This window comes from Ostrea edulis, chromosome 5 (genome assembly GCF_947568905.1).
Source record: "Ostrea edulis chromosome 5, xbOstEdul1.1, whole genome shotgun sequence".
Classification (NCBI taxonomy): Eukaryota; Metazoa; Mollusca; class Bivalvia; order Ostreida; family Ostreidae; genus Ostrea; species Ostrea edulis.
The window spans coordinates 52634313-52657237 of record NC_079168.1 but is presented as its reverse complement, the minus strand read 5'-3'; the positions used below and the strand labels follow the sequence as shown (position 1 = coordinate 52657237).

At 35.2% G+C, this 22925-nt stretch overlaps 1 protein-coding gene across 17 annotated transcripts in view; it reads left to right on the top strand.

Annotated features, from left to right (window-relative positions):
• Window positions 1–22925, top strand: part of LOC125650178 (uncharacterized) — a 46135-nt gene that overhangs the window by 1149 nt on the left and 22061 nt on the right. For 3 of the 17 annotated variants that reach the window (XM_056164803.1, XM_056164791.1, XM_056164793.1), the window contains exons 1-12: window positions 7832–8250; window positions 8372–8460; window positions 13503–13696; window positions 14985–15271; window positions 15457–15553; window positions 15668–15741; window positions 16941–17022; window positions 17117–17339; window positions 17446–17594; window positions 17752–17937; window positions 18357–18593; window positions 21886–21963. In XM_056164803.1, coding sequence (XP_056020778.1) covers window positions 8142–8250; window positions 8372–8460; window positions 13503–13696; window positions 14985–15271; window positions 15457–15553; window positions 15668–15741; window positions 16941–17022; window positions 17117–17339; window positions 17446–17594; window positions 17752–17937; window positions 18357–18593; window positions 21886–21963 — 1805 coding nt within the window. In that variant the 5' untranslated portion in view covers window positions 7832–8141. Of the gene's footprint in view, window positions 1–5944; window positions 6089–7800; window positions 8251–8371; window positions 8461–13502; window positions 13697–14984; window positions 15272–15456; window positions 15554–15667; window positions 15742–16940; window positions 17023–17116; window positions 17340–17445; window positions 17595–17751; window positions 17938–18356; window positions 18594–21885; window positions 21964–22925 lie in introns of those variants that run through there. The other 14 variants (XM_056164796.1, XM_056164806.1, XM_056164801.1 and 11 more) reach the window with 9 other exon arrangements.

Here is a 22925-nt window from a genome sequence, read left to right as displayed (position 1 = left end):
TTAAGATATCCAGGAGAAGAATTAAGCTCAACATTTACTGGTAATTACAATATCCGAATCTTGCTGTACATACTGAGTTTTGTACACCCGTGACTTAAATGTGACAGCAATTAGACCCGTGCCAATGTTTAAATCTCTGGCATATTTGTTTATTGAACAATGTTTCGCTTTCGTGAGATTACGAGTTTATCCCTTCCAGATCAATATAGCTTTCATCGAACGAGAGACCCCATTAAGCTACCGTCCATTTCCTCAATTTCTATATTTTCAACTCTAGCACACCCGGTATGACAATATACGAAAAACGTCCACACATGGATTTTTCTGAGGGGCTCTTCCTTTGGAAGTAGTGCCCGGATTTATCTATAAAGGGATTAACGGATTTTCACCTTGAATTACCTTTCATCCCTTTTCAATGATAAAAATCTCATGAAAAGGTGCAAATTTCTGTTCATAATTTTAGCTATCATCGTTTCTTTCTGATTAATTCAATAAATGGCAATATTTAACAGCTTGATAAAATCGAATGATATTCTTACCACTTAGAGTTTGCGAATGTGATTAGTGAGTGCGAAAATGTGTGTACATGAAAGTAAAGTAAATATGTATACAATTCGCAACATAAGTGGGATTATGGGGTATATCAATCTTTTATTGATGATTATGTAATCTATTTTTAAGTATCCTCGTTGTTATTTGGCCCTAAAGTTGAATTTTGAGGAAAAATCAATAGATATTGAAATTTAGATGACAGGAAGTAAAAAAGTAACTTTTAAATCGCAACTAAACCATTCAATATACCCAATCACATCACCATAATGATTAAGCTTCTTGTTTTCATGTCGGGCTAAATTTCATACGGGGAATTTTTTCTTCTTCAAATTTATGGAAAACTCTACAGATTTGGGTGCAAGTAAGTGTACTTGATTTTTGTTCTTTTAATGGCGTTAGAACTAAATTTGGAGTTCTTGAATGACTCGATCATTGAAAAATAACCGTGAAGACGCGTACGATGCTGTAATATGACTATTGTCCTGTGGTTGTCTTGTCTATTGCTAGTGGGTGCACCAATCAATCAACGAGATATTTGTAGAGAGTAAACGTTCTATCATGTGTATACATGCACAGGGCAATTTTTTGTCTCACTTGCTGGACAATGTAGGCAAAGTTGGTTTTCTTTTCCATTATTGATAAGATGAATTTAACAAACAACAAATGACCAAATCCATAGGCGTCAGAAATGCTAAGATAGCTGAAAGAAAAATGAATTTTTAAAAAAGCACGCATACAATATGATATATAATCCAGGAGTTTCTCAGCCCCGTCCAACTTTGCAAAATCTAAATCTCGGAAAATATCACTACAATATCTCAACACGCGCGAGCGCGCACTAACAAAATGCATGCATGACTTCAAGATGCTAATATTTAGAAACTTTCATGGCCCCACCAGGTCACGCAGGTTTCTACTGAGTACAAATATCTTAGCTAAAAAACACCATTCAACGTAATCATGCATGATAAAATCAGGGAGCTTCCACAGCTCGGGCTTGTCTTCCGGGTTAGAATAGGTCCTCAGTACCCTTTGCTTGTCGTAGAAGGCGACTAAATGGGACGGTCCTTCGGATGAGACCGCAAAAACCGAGGTCCCGTGTCACAGCAGGTAAAGATCCCTTCCTGCTCAAAGGCCTTTAGCGCCGAGCATAGGCGGCATGATGATAAGGCCGAAATTTTGCAGCCCTTCACCGGCAGTGGTGACGTCTCCATATGATTGAAATATTCTCGAGAGGGCCATTTCTTCCGGATTGTGGAAAAAAACGAATAAAAATTCAAATCCTCTTGAAAATCCCTTTTTCGTTTTGATAGAGATGCCGACACATCTCGGCAATTTATACATCGTTTAAATTACACCCCCTGCAGGTAGTATGATATCAATAATAGTATTGATATGATACTACTTGCAGGGGGTCCCTATGAATATGATTTATTTCCAAATTAGGGCCCTCTCGGGCATACAGCATACATGATTGTTAACATTTCAATGTGCAATGACGATAAAAAGAAGCATCGAGGGCTGTGGACCCCAGGAGTTAACAGAGCCCCCATCATATCACGTATATTTGTAACTATGGCTTACAACTGATGTTTCTCATCGTGTTTGAGGTACGATCTAATCCTGTGAGTTTCACACGATGATATTTTTTAGTCATTCAAGAAACCATCAAGGAGGATATGCTAATTCCAGAAGCTTCGCCCTCACCCCCAACCCCTCCCCCAGCTTCGCCCCCACCTCACCCCCACAAAGACGTTACCTTAGATCCTCCGGGGGCCTCGCGGCGGCATTTAAACCCTCTTGGGACATTCAGTAGCCCCCAAACTACCTGCCTTGTTTTCCCAACTTGTCCCCTTCTCCCGTATGTTGCTTCTGGCCTAACTTTGGTTGATGTCGAGGACAGTGAATGACGTAAGCCCATTAGGATTTGTAGGTGAGACTGTATAAGGGTTTCGTTCTTTCGGTTTTTCTTAATGCATGCCGAAGCATAATTACGTTTATATGCCCCAGCCTTAAAACTGTAAAATTGATTTTGGTCTCCTTTTTATTCATTTAAATGTATTTCTTACAAAATATCTCGGTACATTAAAGCAGTTGTTTGTACCCCGCAGAGATAATTAACTTAGGTTTACGAACTGAAAACAAATTTCAATAATTCTTTGAATTTATTCGGATGGTGGAAAAATCTGTCATTCCAACCATCTATTTTGTTCGGAGGTTTTCCAATAGACTCTATAAAGAACACGAAAATGTCAATAGTGGTAAATAGGATTATTGAAATTTTACAAATGTTAGTGTTTGTAATCTAAAAAAGAAATACATCGTTTGCTGGAGAAGGAGGGAATGAATTTTTTGAAATGTTGGCAGCAGATCTTGTAGGAAAGCACAGTCTAATCAAAGCTTAGACAAAGCTTCTCTAAGAAAGATGTTGGGTGAGAATGTATATAGATTTATCAAAATGATTTTATAACGGATCAAGGGCTGGGGGTCTGATCCACTAGTATATAGCTGCGTAGCTCTCTGCGAAAATATTGGGACAGCTCATTTTCTCAGAGAATTACAGTTTTGCAGCTAATCTCAATTCATGTTGGAAATTGAAGGGGGATGTATTGTATATATATAAAGACTTCGTGGGCCTGCTACAGTGTTACGCCACAACCATCATAACTTAACATTTTTTGCAAAAATCTTGATAAATTAAACTTTGCGCATGATAGAAATATATCTTTCTGAAGAATTTATTCACTGGATATAATAAAAATTCTGGTAAACTATGAATACTGAAAAAGTTTTTATATATATATTTTTTTTATTGATAATCAATCTTTTGTGATTTAAAAAATGTCCTCAAGGACAATAACTCTTATGCTGGAATTTCCTCTACCGGTTGATTTTATGTTGTTTATCGTCCCACTCGAGAATGTTTCACTCATATGGAGACGGATGTCTATTATACATTGGTTTCCCTAATATCCACAATTAATCAATACATATTAATGAATTAGCAGTTTTTTTTAACTGTTGATATTTAAATTTTGTCATTTCAACAAATTTTATCTATTTTTATTATTCTGTGTAACGAAAATGTGTGATTTTCTTATGTTGACGTATACTTCTGTTTTGTACATTGTATGTCTGACATCTTTAAAAAGGTGGCAACATATGCATTTTCTTTGGTTATTGATTAAAACTATGTTCAGTGGTTTTTCCACTTTTATTTTTTTATTTATTGATAAAAAAAAAAAAAAAAAACCGTGTGCACGCATATTTCCAAACAGTGCATGTACATGTACATGTAGATATTTATCAGTTGTAAATTTACAAAACGTTTTATCAGAAATAAATAACAATCATACAATCTACGATGCATATTGACACGAATGTTGCGTTATATGTTGACGAAAGAAAGGGAATTAACTCCGTCAAACTTAAAAATTCACATTCATCGAGTGTTTGAGTAAATACGAAATGGAACGGTGTTATCCTCATCTCATCGATTTTGAAATTATAAGGAATGAAAAGCTGTATGAATTCCCATTTATTAACTCTTTTCTTTTGGAATTTCTATCAAATAACGTGTAACTGTGGCATGTCAATCGATCACGAATCAAAAGCCACCTAGAATGCCTCACTAAATACAAGGATGGCGACTCGGAGGTTTCGAAAGGAAGATTTTCGTTTAATGGTATTGCCAAATCGATATTCACACTAACTGCACCCAATTTTAGCATGGATGAACACCTGGCAATACCAGTTTTGCGCACACACACACACACGTATATATATATATATATATATATATATATATATATATATATATATATATTCTATTTATCACATACTGCACTTTTTCATATTTATTAATAAATATTGTATATATACAGTGTAGTGTTTTTGAGAAGATTTTTTAAAATTTTATATAGGGTCCGGGGCTTATTTTACATAATGGTATTCATTTTATGACATGTGGATTACTCTATATAGCGTTCTAAAGATCGGTCAAGATATATCTGATTCATTGCCTAATTATGTTTTAATTGATTAACAATTTGTTATATTGACTAACTACGGTAAAAACTATGATATATTTGTTTACTACAGTAAAAACCACCATACATTGATTTACCATTGTAAAACCTTTGATACATTGATTGTTCAGAGCGAATATGTAATTTCCGAGGTGATGTGTATTTTTGCACTCCGGTCTGATAACCTGTAATATTTGGGGGGTGTATATATATATATGTATATATATATATATATATATATATATATATATATATATATATATATATATATATACATTGTATATATATATATATACACACACACACACACACACACACACACAAACAAACTGTACCATTAATATTACTATGTTGACAATCAAACGTTTTTGAACTCGTGCACTTGTCTTCCAATTCGGAATTTTTTCTTCAAAATCTTAAAAGTCTATTGTGTTTTATGTATCGATCTGATATTATACATCTTAAAGAAAATGTTTTTGTTTGATCAGGGTATTACTGGAAATAAATGACGGCGGGAATATTCGATATTAAATCCGATAAGAGTCAGTAGATTATTGTGTTCTTGACAAGCTCTAACAGACTCCAGGCCTTTACTGAGGGGTATATAATGGCGTTTTGTTTTAACATTTGTCAGCAGTTTCTTTTACCAGCGGTAAAAATCATAATGAAATATGTTCCTGTAATGTAGCAATGTAGTTTGGTTTTCAGTGATTCTGCTCAAAATACGCGAACAAACGTGACTGACGAATTCAGAATCCCTTACTTGTTATTTCATTAAATTGCTTCTCTTTAATTGTCATAACACATTTTGATAATTGATAATGTCGCCACAGTGACTGGGTGTGTGGTTACATGGATAAAAGGAGGCAATGATTTCAGTCTGATGCTGAATAACTATCCCATTCAATTTTTCCCCAGTCAGGCGCAGCATTCCCTGCAACGTATGAATAAATTAAAGTACATTTTTCCAATCAACAGAATATCATTGATTTCTAGGAAATTCTGACATATTAAGACTTTCGGATGGTCAGGTATAGGTGTGTTTGTTTGTCTCGAAAAGTTGTTTGCACCGAATGTTTGAATTGGCGCTCATTAATTCACTTAGATTGACTGAACATTTGTCGGTTTCATTGTTGATATTTATCATTAAAGAATTTTCTCATACAACAGTCCAAATACTGAGAGGTGAAATTTAAATTTGTCTTCGGTCCTGTCCGTGATTTCTTTCTATGGTTGTTAAACAATCCCTGATCTGTTGGCCAACTTCCATCAAATACTGTTTTATTAAGATAAACTATTTAAAATCGGAGGGCATTAATGAGTTATAATAATATGACTGCTCCTAGGAGCGACTCTAAATACGGCCGATTGAAGTGGTGTTAGAGTATATAAAAATAGAGGAGAGGAACTAAATGAAAAATAGGAGTATTTTCTTAATATGATGTGATTTGAAAACTTTGGGATTATGGAGTATCTCAGTGTGTCTGATTGTAAGGATATTCAGTCGGGTAAGAATGTCACATTCTGTAACTAAGGAAAGCGACGTTTTCATTAAACCATTTCCTTCTTACAACTTTATGTCAGATCAAAAATTCCGTTTGCATCTGTTTGAGGAAACGGACACTAGAATGGGCAACAGGCGGTGCCTGGAATACTGTGTCTTTACACCTTTCTTCTAAACAAAAATGTTGACTCACCCCCTCAATGCCATTAAAAAAATCTTCTAAAATACTAACACCAGTGTATTTTTCTCATTTAGCAACTTTGTTTAAATTAGCTATCCATAACAGTATTTAGTTTATTCCATTTACTGAGACAAGGACCGGATGGTACAACTAACAGCCTCTCTTCATACATACACATTTTATTTCTGTCTAACAATATGCTTTCACAGAGGTCAAGATAAATTCTTTTCCTGGGTTATCCATGTTTTCCTCGGTCTGGGAGAGTTTATATACAATACAAAATCAAGAAAAAAATATATACGTATAGGCAAAATGAATGAGTTTACTAAGCCAGGGAAGGTGATAAAATCTTTACAAAATTGTTGTGTTTACACTCACTCAGTAGGTTAATTTACAACATGACATTACGAACATTCGTGTAGTTTATAGAGGCCAGTATATTTTTACATATCTTTGCTACTTGGGGTTTGACGAACCAATGTTTCTTCAATAGGTTGAAAAACGATACGTGTTTTTTCTTTGACTAAGCAACGTAGATCTGAACCGTAGAACTAGGGCAATTCTTTCACAGGACAATAATGATTGAGGCGCTCGCACAAATTTTTATTTTAAACACGTGTGTGTGTGTGTGTGTGTAATATATATATATATATATATATATATATATATATATATATATATATATATATATAAAAATAGATAAAGCACAAACAAACAATTATAACACCCAACCTTACGTTTACCCCTAGGATCTAAACAATACATGTGATAATCAATTAATTAATATGTAAAGCACTAAATAATCACAACTAGGTACTGAAAATTTTCGCCCCAGCCCGGGGTCGAACCAGCGACGTACGGCACCCACCGCCTAGCAAGATTGTCGAAGTCGTTAGGGCCGAGTGGACTTACGCACTGGTTTGACAATCTTGCTAGGCGGTGGGTGCCGTACGTCGCTGGTTCGACCCCGGGCTGGGGCGAAAATTTTCAGTACCTAGTTGTGATTATTTAGTGCTTTATATATATATATATGTATATACTGTATATTATGTCTAGTTAGTGACAGTTCGCGAAATCTCTTTTTATCATTGAACCTTTACATTTTAAGAAATAGAGAGAGAATTGAAATGCATTTTAAAGTTTAAGGTATAGTAACAATTTGTAACAAGGGTACAGGTAATTTTAAAGTGGGTTGTACCGCTGACAAAGAGAAGGTTCGATTTAATTTTCGCCCCTGACATTTCTTTATCTGATAAAGCTGGAACGTTTCCGATTTCCTCAGTATACATATATAAAAAATTTAATTGGCAGGTCGAGACAAAAGGAAAATGTCTCTTTGGTTGCATAGTTTCGTCTGGTGTAAATAAAAGGTAAAATTGACATGGGGAGACGCACATTTTCATGAATTTAGGTTTATTTATTCGTCGAGAGCAAAATCAACAAAAATTCGTCATTTCTGGCACTTATCTGGTGCGTTAGCTTTTAAAGCGATTGATTACCAAAGTAATAAATTAGCCGTCAGAATGGAGAGTTTGAACACCGCTACCTCCGATATATACCCGTGCTCTCTGGTCGCTGTGACACCATGCACTCAACACTTTCTCCAAAAATTTACACCTGGGAATACATTTATTATCGTTTCTCTATTTGAACTAAAGGAATGTTGAAGGAATCTCTGTCCAAATTACTTTTGTGCTAGAGAAGAATATACCCTGTGTGTCAGTGCTTGTCTACGGAGTTCGCTAATTGCACAACAACCTTCCTTTTAATTTTTTTCTTTGGTTCTTTAGACAAATACTTTCTAGCATGTTGCGATACTGGAGGATAACATAACTTTGTATGTGTGTTATGTGTGAGGAGTATTTATTTATTTGTAATGATGGACCCAGAAAAAACTTTATTGAGTCAATATACACGGAGAAGGCATTCATCCTCTCTTACGTTCGTGCCGTGGACAACCTGGTCTTGTCAGAATTACGAGCAAGGTGATCGCCTCCAATTCATATGTACAAATCTGTCACATCGTTACGTATACATTACTGAAAATCTGTACCACTATTTATTTTCAAATCTTATTATGCGCTAATTCTGTGACTTGAATTTCAGCACTAGAGATCACTGGGGAGAACCTGGAGGATTTGCTGGCATACGACGATCTGTTCCTGGATTATTTCAACGCCTTCTTGTCATTACCAGTAGGTATTCCTTGCTTTCTCGTCACTATATAAAATGGAGGGGGGGGGGGGGGGGGGGTTACAGTTTTAATGGTAGAGCTATCCAAGTTGGAATTGTATCTCAGTCGCACCTTTATAACGTTCGTGTGCTGGGAAAACACAACGCACGAAATATTAAAGTCGTTAAATAAGTTGGGAATCATCGGAGGAATGCTACACCAGAGAAATTTGATATGGATGAAAAGTGGAGGATATATGCAACGATATTTTGAAATAGAAGACTTTCATATTTACTTTAAAAAAATCAGTTCTAGTAGAAAGTAATCTGAAAACAATTTGAAAGAAAGTCAGCCATTATGACAAGGATTTAAGGGGGTTGGGGGTCGGGGGGAAAAAGCCCGCTTTTTTCTAATAGTGATAATTATGCATCAAAGCAAGAAGGAACCAGAATTTCCGTCTGAAATGCATTAAAATGAATTATTTTGAATCAATAAGTCAAGTTTATCCTTTTTGTTTAAATTCTTTTAAGGATGTAGTGACTATAAATGAAAGGAAGAAGGAACAAGAATTTCAGTCGAAAATGCATTAAAATGCACCATTTTGAATCAATCTTTTTAAATTTAAAAAAATTTCCCCGGGGGAGGCTTCCTGGACCCCCCCCCTCAATGGGAGGGGGTGAACTCCATCCCATACCCTCCCCTTTCGGGCCTCATCCCCCCCCCATAAGGTCTAGATCTGCCACTGTTTTTATGTATACAATGTCATAGTTTTAAAGTACTATGCAAGTGGCTTGGTCGCGTGGGGGAGGGGAGATAGTCCTATCATCTGTACCTATGTTGCGATTTTAGAATTCATGTAAAATATAGTGCGACTTGTGACACTTGTCTTAATGTTCATACTAGACCCCCCCCCCCTTCCTGCACAAGGAGGGTGTACATGTGCAATGCCAGCATGCATATTCTTACAACACTAACAATACAAAGTTACAGTGTGACTGTAATTCAAAAATAAGTAGGGACGTTTTACGGAAGGGATTTTCTGTTCATTTTTAGTACCTATTATCTGCTAGAATACTGTTAAGCTGTGCGTTACTGGGTGGGTGTTATATGAAATTTATTCTCTTCCGACTAAAGTTGTTGCTTATAGCTGGAACCCCTTTGGTCATCCTTCATGGTTTATCCAGCTGATACTCTCACGGCGTGTCCGACTAACTCCGCCTACTCCTACATTTTTCAAGCTAGAACCCTTGTACATGTATATAATATATGCAGACTGTTAATGTATACTAAATGTATATTGCCAGGATTTTGATTTTCCTGAAACTTTAAGTAGCAGGCTGTTGAACTTTGTCATTTTTTGTGAAATTATGCATGCAGGGAACATAATTTGTCTGAAAGTTTTAGTGCTTTCATCTTCAGACGCTTCTGAAGATATGCAATGAAAGCTCTCTCTCTCTCTCTCTCTCTCTCTCTCTCTCTCTCTCTCTCTCTCTCTCTCGCGCGCGCGCGCGCGCGCCAGAGCATTTCTTTTGTATTATGTAGGGTTAAGTATACATATGGTAAGGTAGTGCCATCGTCACTAGCCACGGTTGCAGAGTCCGGTAGTACCTACCCTACCTCAAACGGAGGCAATAGGCGTGGCTTGCGACGATGAGGCAGTACATACTGTTAGAAGTTTAAATTTCTATATAAGTGACAGGATGTTCAACTGAAGTCATTTTTGTGAAATTCATTATGCAGGGTATATCTATGGCACGCCAAATTCACAAAAATGAGCTAAACATAGTTTCACAGTTGATAAACTAGGTTTATCGACTGTAAACTATAGTTTACGGACCGTAAACTATAGTTAACGATTCGTTAACTATAGTTTTCATCCGTAAAACTATATTTAACGGGTGTAAACTATAGTTTACAAATGCTAATCCAAGTTTATCTGTCTTTAAATAAACGTTAACAATAGATTTTGCTGATAAATACAGATTCACATTTGTAAACTATAATTTACATTCGTTAACTATAGTTCACAATTGTTAACCCTAGTTTCACAAATTGTGATACTATATTTATCAGATAAACTATGTTTAACATTCGTTAATTATAGTCTATAGCTAACTGCCATTTTTACTCATAAACTATATTAAACAAAACTGTGTTTATCACTTTTTTGTGAATTCGGCGCATTAAATGACTATAAACTATATCTTACAAAACCGTGTTTATCACTTTTTTGCGAATTCGGAGCATTAAATGACTATAAACTATATCTTACAAACCGTAAACGATCATTTACATTCGTTAATAATAGTTTAGACTTGTAAACCGTAGTTTACAATCGTGAAGCCGTATTTATCAGATAAACTATGTTTTGCAATCGCTAATGATTGTTTTCATTGTTAATTATAGTTTACGCTTGTGAAACATAGATTATCTGTTAACTATGGTTTACAGATGTGAAATATAGATTAACGTCGTTAACTATAGTTTACGGTCCGTAAACTATAGTTTACAGTCGATAAACCTAGTTTATCAACTGTGAAACTATGTTTAGCTCATTTTTGTGAATTTGGCGTGCCATAAGCTGGACCCCCTAGGCAAAAGTGCGCGTCTTGAGTTTCAGTTAAAACATTATACATATAAATTATAGAGTAGCTTATTTTTTCAAAATGCAATCAAAATGGTGATACCAATTCTTGCAAGTCGATGTATTATGAACATTATATCTAAATCAATAATTACCATTTTGTAATCCCGTAAACAGAAATAATTTGCTAGTATACAACAAATGTGGATCCAGGATTGTTTGCACTATCGATGTCACCGATGCTCTTCAGCTGCTGACTAGAAAGAAACATGTTCTCACGAATGTACTGGAATCCCATAGAGGGGAAAATATTGTTTAAGAATCAATACAATATCGTGTTCTTTTCGTTCATCAATAATAAAATCATCTACTGAGGGTAAAGCAAAGCTTATTAAGTTAATGGTACCTGATAAGCCTACTACTGTAGTGTATACAGTACTACTTGTATTCTATTTTGTATGTGTGACTGTAATATACGGGTACGCCACTTTTGTTTTATCCACATGTTTATAGCTTGCAATGGCTTGATAAAGTTATTTAAAAATAGATGTGTATTTGTATTCAAACCCGACAAAGGATCACGGGTTCTTGACTTGATTAACTAGTACTACCATTTCCAACGGGGGATCCAGAGGAGGATTTAGGGACCCCCCTCCCCCCTTGCGGACAAAAATATATATAAAGATGTCAACTTTATAAAAACCTATATAAATATTATTTGATAGGAATTCTACATAATGAAAAAATAGAATTATAAATTTTTTAGTAGTATAGAGATTTTCCGGGTAAAATACATGTACGGTTTTGTATAGAATGGCTCGAAAGTTGCTTCCTGATATGTTTTAAGAGAGATGTGACGGTAGTAGATTCAAATCACGAGTTACGCAATTCTAACAAAACTATGAATCAAACTAATTTGAAAGAGAGATAATGTATTACATCATGTAAACTTATCAATACTGGTAAATCATTCAATTCTGGGTCACTTGAGCTACACACTAGAGATTTATAGGCATGGTCCCTCGCATGGTCCATCACTGGAAAAGAATAAATCGTATCATATGGTGGACCCCCCACCCCCACCCCCCCCCCCCCCCCCCTAACTCCTAGATGGAATCTATGATTTCTATCACCATTAACAACATACTTCTTGCAGATGAATTACAATGGAGGTCAATTATAACGGACTTGCATCAATCGGTTTACAGGTCAAGGTGTATTTTATGCTTTCTTGACCAATTTTCAAAAGAGTTATGGACCTTGAACTTAGCAATTTCATACATTTGACAATTTTCCAGACTGTTTTAGGCTATCTCTGCAGCTGTTGATTTGAAGGTTTGATATAAATGCATGAACTTGTATCAGTGGGTTACAAGGGCCTCCGTGGTCAAGTGGTTGGAGCATCACTCAAATTTACACGGCCTCTCACCTCTGTTGGCGTGGGTTCGAATCCCACTCACGCTGGTAAGTGAGAAAGTTTTCCAGTTTACTTTCGGAAGGTCGGTGGTCTTTTCCCAGGTACATTGTATCTGGGTTCTCTCTTCCACCAATAAAAAAAACTGGGTGCCACCAGATAACTGAAAAATTGTTGAGTGCATGGCGGAAAACATCAATCAATCAATGGGTTACATATATCAAGTACTAGTTTGGGCTTTATTGATCTTTTTTTAAAAGAATTATGGACCTTGCAAATAATGCCAGAGTGAGGCCTTCTTGTGATGCTTGCCATCACAATGATATTTACTTATTTTCTTATATCTATAAATTATTATCTTGTTACCAAGGCTGCAGTAAAAGGTAAAAAATTTCGGAAAATAAAATTGAAATTCATTGCTTTGTTATTGAAAGTGTTGGAGATATTTTGTAGACTTTGGATGATCACCATCGATTCTGCTGATGAAGTACTTCACTAAACATATATATAAAGCACGTGTGTAAGAGAGTAGTGATAACCATCTATTTCCACCCTAAAGCAAACTCCAAACTTTAGATTGTTACTATGTAATATGCAAGTTTCGAGACTCAACATAAATGTTTTCTTTTTTAAAATAAGTCTCATACTTGGTGTATTAAAAATTTAGTTAACTTAATCATCAGTATGTTTCTTATATGCAGCTGAATCTGGTTGAGAAACGTATGGAGTGAATCAGTATTTAGGGACTTAGGAAACATACTTAATGTGTATTGCTATATATAGCACTATTTTGTTGCTGTATCTTTGTCAGACTATTTAAAAAGCATAAAAACTATATTAGCTGCAAAAATGGTAATTTGTTTTAAGTGTTTCTTTTTTTTTTTTCAATCAATTTTGGTTGTTTTTATATATATTGTTTTGTTTGTCTTTGAAGGAAGGCTATATTTCTGGTGGTGTCTGATCCACTCGTGTGTTCAAAGAACCTCTGAATCAAAAGAGCTCATAATTGAAAACTTGTGTATTGGAGTGTATGATAAATTTTTAGTTGAACTGCGTGTTTTTGTAGGTATTTCCTCAGCCTTTGAGGTACAATCGTCTCACAGGAGATTTTGAAGATGCCTCAAAACATATGCATAGAGATTCTTCAAGTGTAAGCTCAGCATCAGGTGAGGAAAACCCCCTGCCTTATGGTACCACAGACAGTGAGAGAGATAAATTACTGGAATGGGCCAGAGAAGAACGACTACCTTTGTTTCTCAGGTAGACATTTAATATTCATCTGTATAGGCTTTATCAGGTGTACTTAAGTTGTTTGAGCTTCTATGTCCCTGATAATAGAAGTATTTTGAAAGGTATTTAAGATCTCTTCTAGACAACGGTGAACCGATTAAAGTATGTTGTAAGTGTAAGTTTTTTCTCAAGAAAAGTACACATTAATCACAGATTAAGGCATCAGAGACAGTTTGGCTTTTACTAGTAGTTTTATCTATGCATTTAAAGATTTTTCTATTTCATACATAATTTGAGCATGTCGTACATAACTTAAGCACATAGACATGTACCTGTAGTTTAATAATTTAGTTGAATACATGTACATGTATTTGTTTTACTTCTGAAGAATCATGAATATTTCAAAACTTTTTTGTATGATAAATCATTGTGTCATGCACTATGTACAATGTGCAGTCAAACCTCATTATCTCAAACCCAAAGGGATCCATAAAAAGCTTCAAGATAACAGAGGTTTCAAGATATTGAGGCTAAAATACACAAAGAAAATGTAGTTGGGACCTCCAACTAATTCGACATGTCCACGGTGAAATGTAGATGTTTAAGATACCGAAGTCCAACTGTATTTACTAAACTTTAGTTCAGGTTAATAGCCTTGTGGGTTAAACTGCTAGCCAAGGGTTGGTGGCTTGAATCTTGATCTTTTGTGTTATGTCCTCATGTAGTCTCAGACCACTTGACTGAATGGATTTACACTGTTCCTGACCTGGTATTGATGTAAAATCCACAAAGAGTCTGTGACATCAATGGAATCTGCAGATATAAAGAATGTTTACAACAGTTAGCTATGACTTGTAACAGGAAGTGAGAACAGTTAGCTATGACTTGTAACAGGAAGTGAGAACAGTTAGCTATGACTTGTAACAGGAAGTGAGAACATGTAGGCTCCTGAATCTCTAGTCAGGTGCTCTACCAACTTAGTCATCTGGCCACTGGCAGTCAAACCCAGTTGACCCCTACACCCTGATTCACCTTCCTTAAAGTTTTCAAACAACATAATCCTTATCTCCTAGCTAGTCTCTCACCTGTCAGTTGTAGGAGGTGGTTTACGGCACCAAATGTAATAAGAAAGCAGAAAATGTAATGGACTAGACTGGGATTTGTGGTGAATATTTGGCCAGGTGCTCTACCAACTGAGTAATCTGGTCATTGATGAAGAATCTGGTTTGACTCCCACAGCTTTTCATACTCATTTATGTAGTTTCTCAGGTTCATATAGTGTAATGTAATACCAATGATTTTAAAACCTTTTTTACAGTACACAACTATTCAGGGAATTCAAGCTCTGCAAGCTTCTATTGCGACCTCTTGATGACAGATACTCGGCCAGTCGAAATTCCAGTAACCAGTTACGAGGTTACAGTCGCCAGTCGGAAAGTTACATATCCAGTTTGAGTAACAGCGCTGACAACAGTGGACACGATGGAATCGACGACGAGGAATTGGCTTCCATGCAGAACCAGCTCCAGAATTCTACTCTGTTCAAATATCAGCGTCCAGGAAGCAGAGCTATTAGCATGCCCCCTCGACTGGACTTTGAAGCTGGTTTGTCCTCCACAATACATTATTATTAGTACTTCTTAAGAAATACTCCTAGAATATTGTAAAGGATAGATAGGAAACATATCAATTTGAAAGTCTTCTAAAGTATTGCAATTCTCAAGTATCAAAGCATTTGTTTTTTTTTTTTATGTCTAATTCATGCTGACATAATTTGTGGTTGTGTTTAGAGTTTTATGTGCAGGGGAGTACGGCTACCCCTACAACTCAGGAACCTCCCTTATCAGAAGTCCAGCCCAAAAGTGCTTCCCTAAAGAAAAGGCTCAAGTAAGCTCAGCTGTGTCGACAGCTAGCACCTGATATAAATCATTTTATTGATAGTCAGTACTGGTTACTGGTAATTTATGATGAATTTTAAAAGTGTCAAATTCATTTTTGAAGGGAGAAAACTGACAGCGAAAAAGATGACGGAAACCCTAGAAAGCCCTCAGTCGTAAAATTTGATCCAGTGACCAGTAAGTTACATCTCTGACTGCATAGTGAACCACTTACTAATTAAAAGTCAATGTCATATCTGCAAGGTCTTAAACTACTGCAGGCATATAGCATTGTTTTTCAACAGGGGAGGGGGGGGGGGGGGGCAGCAGAGGAGAAGTTGACTACAGAATTGTCTAAAATCTTTTAAAGAAAATAAATGAAGAAACAAAACCTAAAAAAAGATGCATTCTTTTCCCAAAACTTCAAAATTTTAAAATGGGGAGGGGGACAAATTTGTTAGTTCATTGCCTACATGAATTCAATTCATCTGTGTTCATTCTTGCATACTATTATAAAAAAAGTGGCTAGTCACCCATTAGTCAAAAAAAAATTGGGGGGGGGGGGGGTTCCGAGCCCCCTGCCCCTCCCTCCCCTCCTTGATTCTATGTGCCTGTACTAGTATTACAGAAGTGTTTCATTTCATGTATAAGGATATATATACTGATGGTATATTTTCAAACTTGTGTATTTTTATCATATACATCCAAGGATACATGAGACAACTTTTTTGTTTTCCAAGTTCTGTAATATTTCCAAGTTGTTAAAATGATTTTCTGTTCAATTTTATAAGAATATGTCAGTTTGGCCTAGCAAGAACTAATTTTGAGAAAGGCTGTCTTTCAGAAAAAACCCCATCCACAACAATCATTAAGTGTATAAGACAAGGTTCACAATGGGCCTAATTCATGGGGGATGATTTTCACGTTTATGCATGAAATATATTTTGAAATGGCATGGTTATTTCAAAATTATGACGTAACTTTTACAGTATGGTCATTTTGTCGAGTTTTCATTCATACGTGTTTAATATTTTTCCAAATTTTGTATCGAGTATAGCCTGGGAATTGATTTTTATAATGTTAATGACACATATTAGAAATAATTTATTTTTTGTGCAGATATTCAAATTCTTTGTTGAATTAATAAATTGCTACATTTCCCCATAAAAATCTAGAATTTTCCAAATTTGCAAGCATACCAGTGTTCATCTATGAATGTATTCCATTAAAAATGTGCATTATAACAATATTAAAGCAGAGATTTGTTTGAACTGGAAATTAACAGGGTGATATTTTGTACATAAAGTGAACCTATAATTCTTTTAGATTTAGTTCTCGTACAGAAAAATGAACTATGTACTTTTTTTGTCAAGTCTGCCTTACTTCCCTTTATACAGGCGATGTCAAAAATAAACACTCTGCTCATAAAGAGAAACGTCAAAAATCTGAGGCAGAGGAAGCATTTATGAGGCATGCCAGGTTTGTGTGTTTGTACCTATATATCTAATCAATTTATGTAATACATGATCTCAGTTTAAGTGTTAAAACACTACCACTATATTTTCAATGTTAGGGTCCTGTCAGCACCTTTGAATTACGCAGATTACATGCGACATCCAATGTTTGGGGATTTCGATTTCTTGTTTGGGGAGGATGAGCCTGACCCAGATGGAAAAGTGTATGTGTCTTTTCAAGATGAACATACTAGTGAAGAACAGACTGAGACTGATGTGAAAAACATGGAAGGAAGATTGAAGATGTCTCTTCAGGAGTTAAAGGAACAAGTGCTAGGAAAGGTGAAGCACAATTTTTCTTGAGGAGAACATTTTCATAGTTGACTTAAATTGAGAACAAACTGGGTAAAGAGAGATAACTCTGATTATATATCGTTTCTTTTCACAGCATGACAGTATGGAGGGCTTCAAGGAGTTCCTTGCAGATACTGCAGGCTTTTATCTTCTGAACTTCTGGTTAGACTGTGAATACTATAAAGATGCCATGGAGAACTTTGATGAAATTGTCAACATGGATATCAGGAACAGACTATTTAGGTAGGAAGTGCATATACTTTTATCTATAATGCTTTTAAAATGAAGATGGATAGTGACATGTTGGGCAAGGATAGTATATTTTGTAGTTTAAAATTTGTTCAAAATGCAGAAATTTTTTTTTTTTGCTTTTCATTGATTGAAATCTGAAAACTTTTAGGGATATCCAGGACAAGTACAAAATGAATTTAACGGAGGAAGCCCGCAATCAGATAACCAAAGCCTCCTGTAACTCCTCTCTTAGTCACACCGTTTTTATCCGCACGCAGTATGATGTTCTCCGGCGGTTACGAGCTTACTGGGTACCCAGATACCTCATCCACATGGAAAGGCTACGAGAACTCAAGTGAGTCATATGAATGATTATCGTAAATGAATGAATTATCGGAGCAAACGAAATAGGATGTTAAGTTTTTTTATGACATGAAATAAAGCAGAGGATGAAATATTTTCATAGACTAAATGTTTTTATCTGATGGTCATGGCAAAAACTTTTGTTGATCAATGGTGTCTCTGGGGGTTAAAGTTCAGGAATTTTGTGTACTTACTTGTAAGTGTATGGACAGGACTATTGTAATGGTGTATTTTGATAGAACTATTGTAATTGTTTGTGTATTGACAAGACTGTTGTAATTCTATTGCCACTTGAATACTGCTGTAATTATATTAACAGGGCTATTGTAATTATATTAACAGGGCTATTGTAATTATATTAACAGAGCTATTGTAATTATATTAACAGGGCTATTGTAATTATATTAACAGAGCTATTGGAAGTGTCATGGGTATCAAAGGTATCCGAGTAGAAAACTCCATGAAGAAAGTTACACCTTTCCTGCCTTCCATTTCTCTAGTCAATTCAATGCCTGTTCGCCCCGATGATGTGCTAACATACTCCAAAACAAAAAGCTGGGACTTTTTGTGTCGAGGTGGACGGAAGTTAGACTCCAGAATATCTTCTGCTAAATTAAAACCAGCTCTGCATCCTGCTTTGCCAGTCAAGTGAGTTAATCACCACAGTTTTTACACACTTGTCTTTAGATGGAGCATTTTTGATACAGCAATGTCTGTACGTCCATCCATCTGTCCGTTTGGGGTTTTCTGTTTTTTCATTTCTCTGTCGCATCAAGCTGAATATTGCTAGGTAGCTTCTTGTTCGACATTCAAGATCATGTCGCAATTTTGATCCATTTCAATCTCTCTCGCAGGAGTTTTGCCCCTTTTTTTGAAAATTCATGTTATATGTAGGGTACATAATTTGTCCGTCTAAATCTCCCACAATTTTCAAGTGAGACTCTCCTTATCTTACAGAGTGTTGGTATGGGTATTGAAGATGTGCATTAGGCAAGGATTTTGATTTTCTTAAATTTTTGGGAAAATTACACATTGTTGAACTTAGTCAATTTTGAGGCAATATAAAGTGAGTGGGTGGTTTCTCCTTTTCACTCCTCTCACAGCTTTAAAGCCTGGGCCGTTGTAAACAACTTGAAAATGTGCAATTATATTGCAAGGATTTTCATTCTCAACATATGGATGTTGAGGGAGGTTTAAGGAGGTATGAGAACCCAAGAAATTCTTAATAAAAGGAAATTATTACATTCACATAATACCATTTTTAAACTGATGTAATGAATTTTGCATAAACTCTTGCAAAAGTACATTCTATTGTTACATTAAAAAATTCAATTTCTGCGAGATTCAAACGTACATGATCTATAGATTTATAGGTTAACCCATATATCAAATAAGCTAACTTGAATAAATATGAAAATTTAAAAGACCAGGTAATATATTGCTGAACTTCTTTCATTACAAAACAAAGTATGTCACAGTTTGATGATGGCTGATACTACCTTAAGTAAAGTTCTATAACTCTTGGCATTTACACCATGTTCACTAAACAAACACCTTATAACAAAAACACCCTATACATGTATAACCTTCTCATGGGCGTATTATGTGCTGTTTATGGTACTCTTGTTTTTTTCCTGTGTATAGAGAAGAATAAGGTGTCTTTTTACATGGAGAATTGTAGCTGTCATAATGTAGCCTTATGCGATTTATTTTTTATTCTGATGTTTTCAAGAGAGAGAGAAAAATCAGAGAGGGCTACATTATTGCAGCTAGGAGAATTGAATATTATGGAGCAATTTTGTTTTTGTCCAATCTGTATGTTTGTCCATCTCATATATGTGATTTTTCATTGATCATCCAGAAGATTCCCAGGTAAACACAGCATTTCTAAGGTCATAGTATGCCCAAGATTTTGGATGCATCAAATGATGTAAGATTTTGTTGTGTTTATATGGGATTTTCTAGTATTGGATCAGACAACAATGTAAATTGGTCACTAATACATTATATGTTCCAATAAAAAGATGCATTTTTGAAAGATTTAAATTTTTATATGCCTGTCGAAGACAAGATGTATTATGGTATACTGTCGTCTGTCTGTCTGTTTAGATCTTGTATGCAAAATGAACCAATAGCTCCAGGATCTTATAACTTGGTACATTTGATCACCTTGATGAGAGGAAGGTGCCTATAGTTTTTCAAGGTCAAAGGTCAAGATCATAGTATCATTTAATTGGAAAACCTTGTAGGCAGAATACAGATCGAACTATTGGAGCTATGATCTTATAACTTGGTACATTTAATCACCATGATGGGAGGAAGATGCCTATTGTTGTTAAGGTCATAGGTCAAGGTCGTAGTGTTAGTTAACAGGAAAACATTGTAGGCAGAATACAAACCAAGCTATTGGAGCTAGGACCGTCAAACTTGGTACACATACTCCTTATGCGAAGTGGAGGATGCCTTTTGTTCTTCAAGGTTAAAGGTCAAGGTTGTAGTATCACTTAGAAGGAAAACCTTGTAGGCAGGATACAGACTGAACTGTTGGGGTTAGGACCGTCAAACTTGGTACCGTATATACTCGCCTATAAGTCGGTCTGCCTATAAGTCGGTTGTATTTTTTAAAGTTATTTTGTAGGAATTTGCCATTGACCCGCTTATAAGTTGGTACAAATTTTTGTCAGAATCGGTTGACAATTTCAAGTCAGTGCTCTAGTGTTTTTACCTATGTTTCAAAAAATATTTTGAGAAATTAATAATTATGAGGTGCGCAATATCCAAGCCATATCTGTTTGGTGTTTAAACGCAACCCTTGATCTATTATGGACAATGATCCCTTGTTTACCTAAGCAAGTATGGTCTCCTAATTACCAGTTCCTGACACCGTGTTTACTTAGTGGCACGCGCCTCGCGAAAACTGTTATTGTGGGATTCCGGTATAATTCATTGTATCAACAATAGAGTTTTTAAGAGTCAAAAATGATGATCTAAATTATCTGCTAACAATATTCAATCTTTTATGAAATATATTTCAGCCGGTATACATATGAATATTTCAATATTGAATTGGGTTCGTAATTCAATTTTACTGATAAACAATAGATTAGTTACTGGCATATGTAAATAATTTCTAACTAGATAAAAATATGTAAAAATATGTAAATACTTGTACTTTATACATAATTTTCAAATACATAAACAATACAATATATCTAGATATTTGTGAACAATAATCATTTGTGTGGTAGTACATGATAATCGTCGGAGTTGTTTAAAAAACACTACATTACGCTGCCTAGAAAAATACCAATCTTCTTAGGACGCGCCTATAAGTCGGACATAGAGTTTTGGACCAAAAATTGACTCCCAAAAATCCGACTTATAAGCGAGTATATACGGTACACATACACCTTATGCCAAGCGGAGGATGCCTATTGTCTTTCAGGGTCAAAGGTCAAGGTCATAGTATCACTTAGTGGAAAAACCTTGTTTTTGTTTTCCAATTTTTTTTCCATTATGCGTACAGGTATTTCTTTGAAAATTTGTCAGAACATCCCTCTCAGGGAAATACATAATTAGTTCACATTTCAACTTGATTGGTGCACCATGACTTACTTTAGAGTTAAAAATAGGTCAAAAAGTTTTCTTGATTTTTTTCCATCATATATACAGATATTGCACTTAAGGTCTAATGATGTATGTTGTACCATTTGTGGTACTTTTGTTGTGTAATGTGTTTCCATTGAATTTCTAAGTAAAGATTTGTGAATAATGCAAAACTAAAGAAAATTCTGTGGTAAAAATGGGGTTTTAGCAATATCAAAACACATTTACAAATAGTTTAAAATTCTAAAACAGTTTTTTTTTTGGGGATATCTATGTCCTTAATGAGACTATTGAATATCTTTATATGATATTAGTATTATCATTTGTCTTACAGATTGACCAAAGACCGATTTTTGATTGCCTTAACATCAGATAAGGTTGCAGGAGGCCCATTCCAAAGATACTTGGAAAAGTAAGTAATACAGGGGACCCGAGTTCTATTCCTGGACCAATCCTAATTTATATATACAACATTGAATATACTACACTAGGCCGTGATCATACAGTGGTTAGTATTTTGCATTGTGGGCATGACAACCCAGTTTTGAATCCTGGTCATGGCACCAATGTAGTAGAGTAGTGATTTTATACCCCTTGTTTATTTGACTCTGTGTTGTGTATTTTCAATAAATTTTGAATGGAAAAACCCAAGTAAGTGAATCCTTCTGATCTCTGGAAGTTTTTGATTTCTCAAAGTGAAATTTGGTCCCCTAAAACATTGTTGTCTTAAAGTGGTGATAGTGTGTACATGCCATCAATCAAATATATATTTATTTCTACTTGAACCATACTTGAATAACAATGAATGCCTGAGGCTAGCATAACTATTTACTTGGGTGTTTTTTGGAGGTGGAATGATACCTGTGCTTCTTTTTGGAGTAGATAATTAATTGTTTGATTGGTCAAATTTAACTGCATTTTGTTAATTAGTTAATTGTTTAATTGTACAATTTTGCTTGAAAAGCTGTACAATGCTGTGAAAGTTTGTTCTGTCTTGGATGCATTGTTCCATATATGAACCTCTGACGATTTTTCAAGCATGTATTATATTTCTTGTACCTCATGTACCGTTTAACATGGTTTGAACGAATAAATTGAATTGAATTGAACTGGCAATGAGACAGTAAATTTGAAAAAAATATTTTCGAGACATGCCAATGAATGAAAACTTGTCAAAACAATTCCAAGATGTTACAAGTATACACTTCTGGTTACTACATAATCTATGCCATTATGATAAGACCTTTAATTTCCAGGTTTAAGACAACCTTCAATCTCACAACTTTATCTCTCCAAGTTTAAACTTCAAGTTAAGGAGAGTCACCAGTATTACAAAATATAAACATAGGGAATAGATATCTAGGTTGTACAATT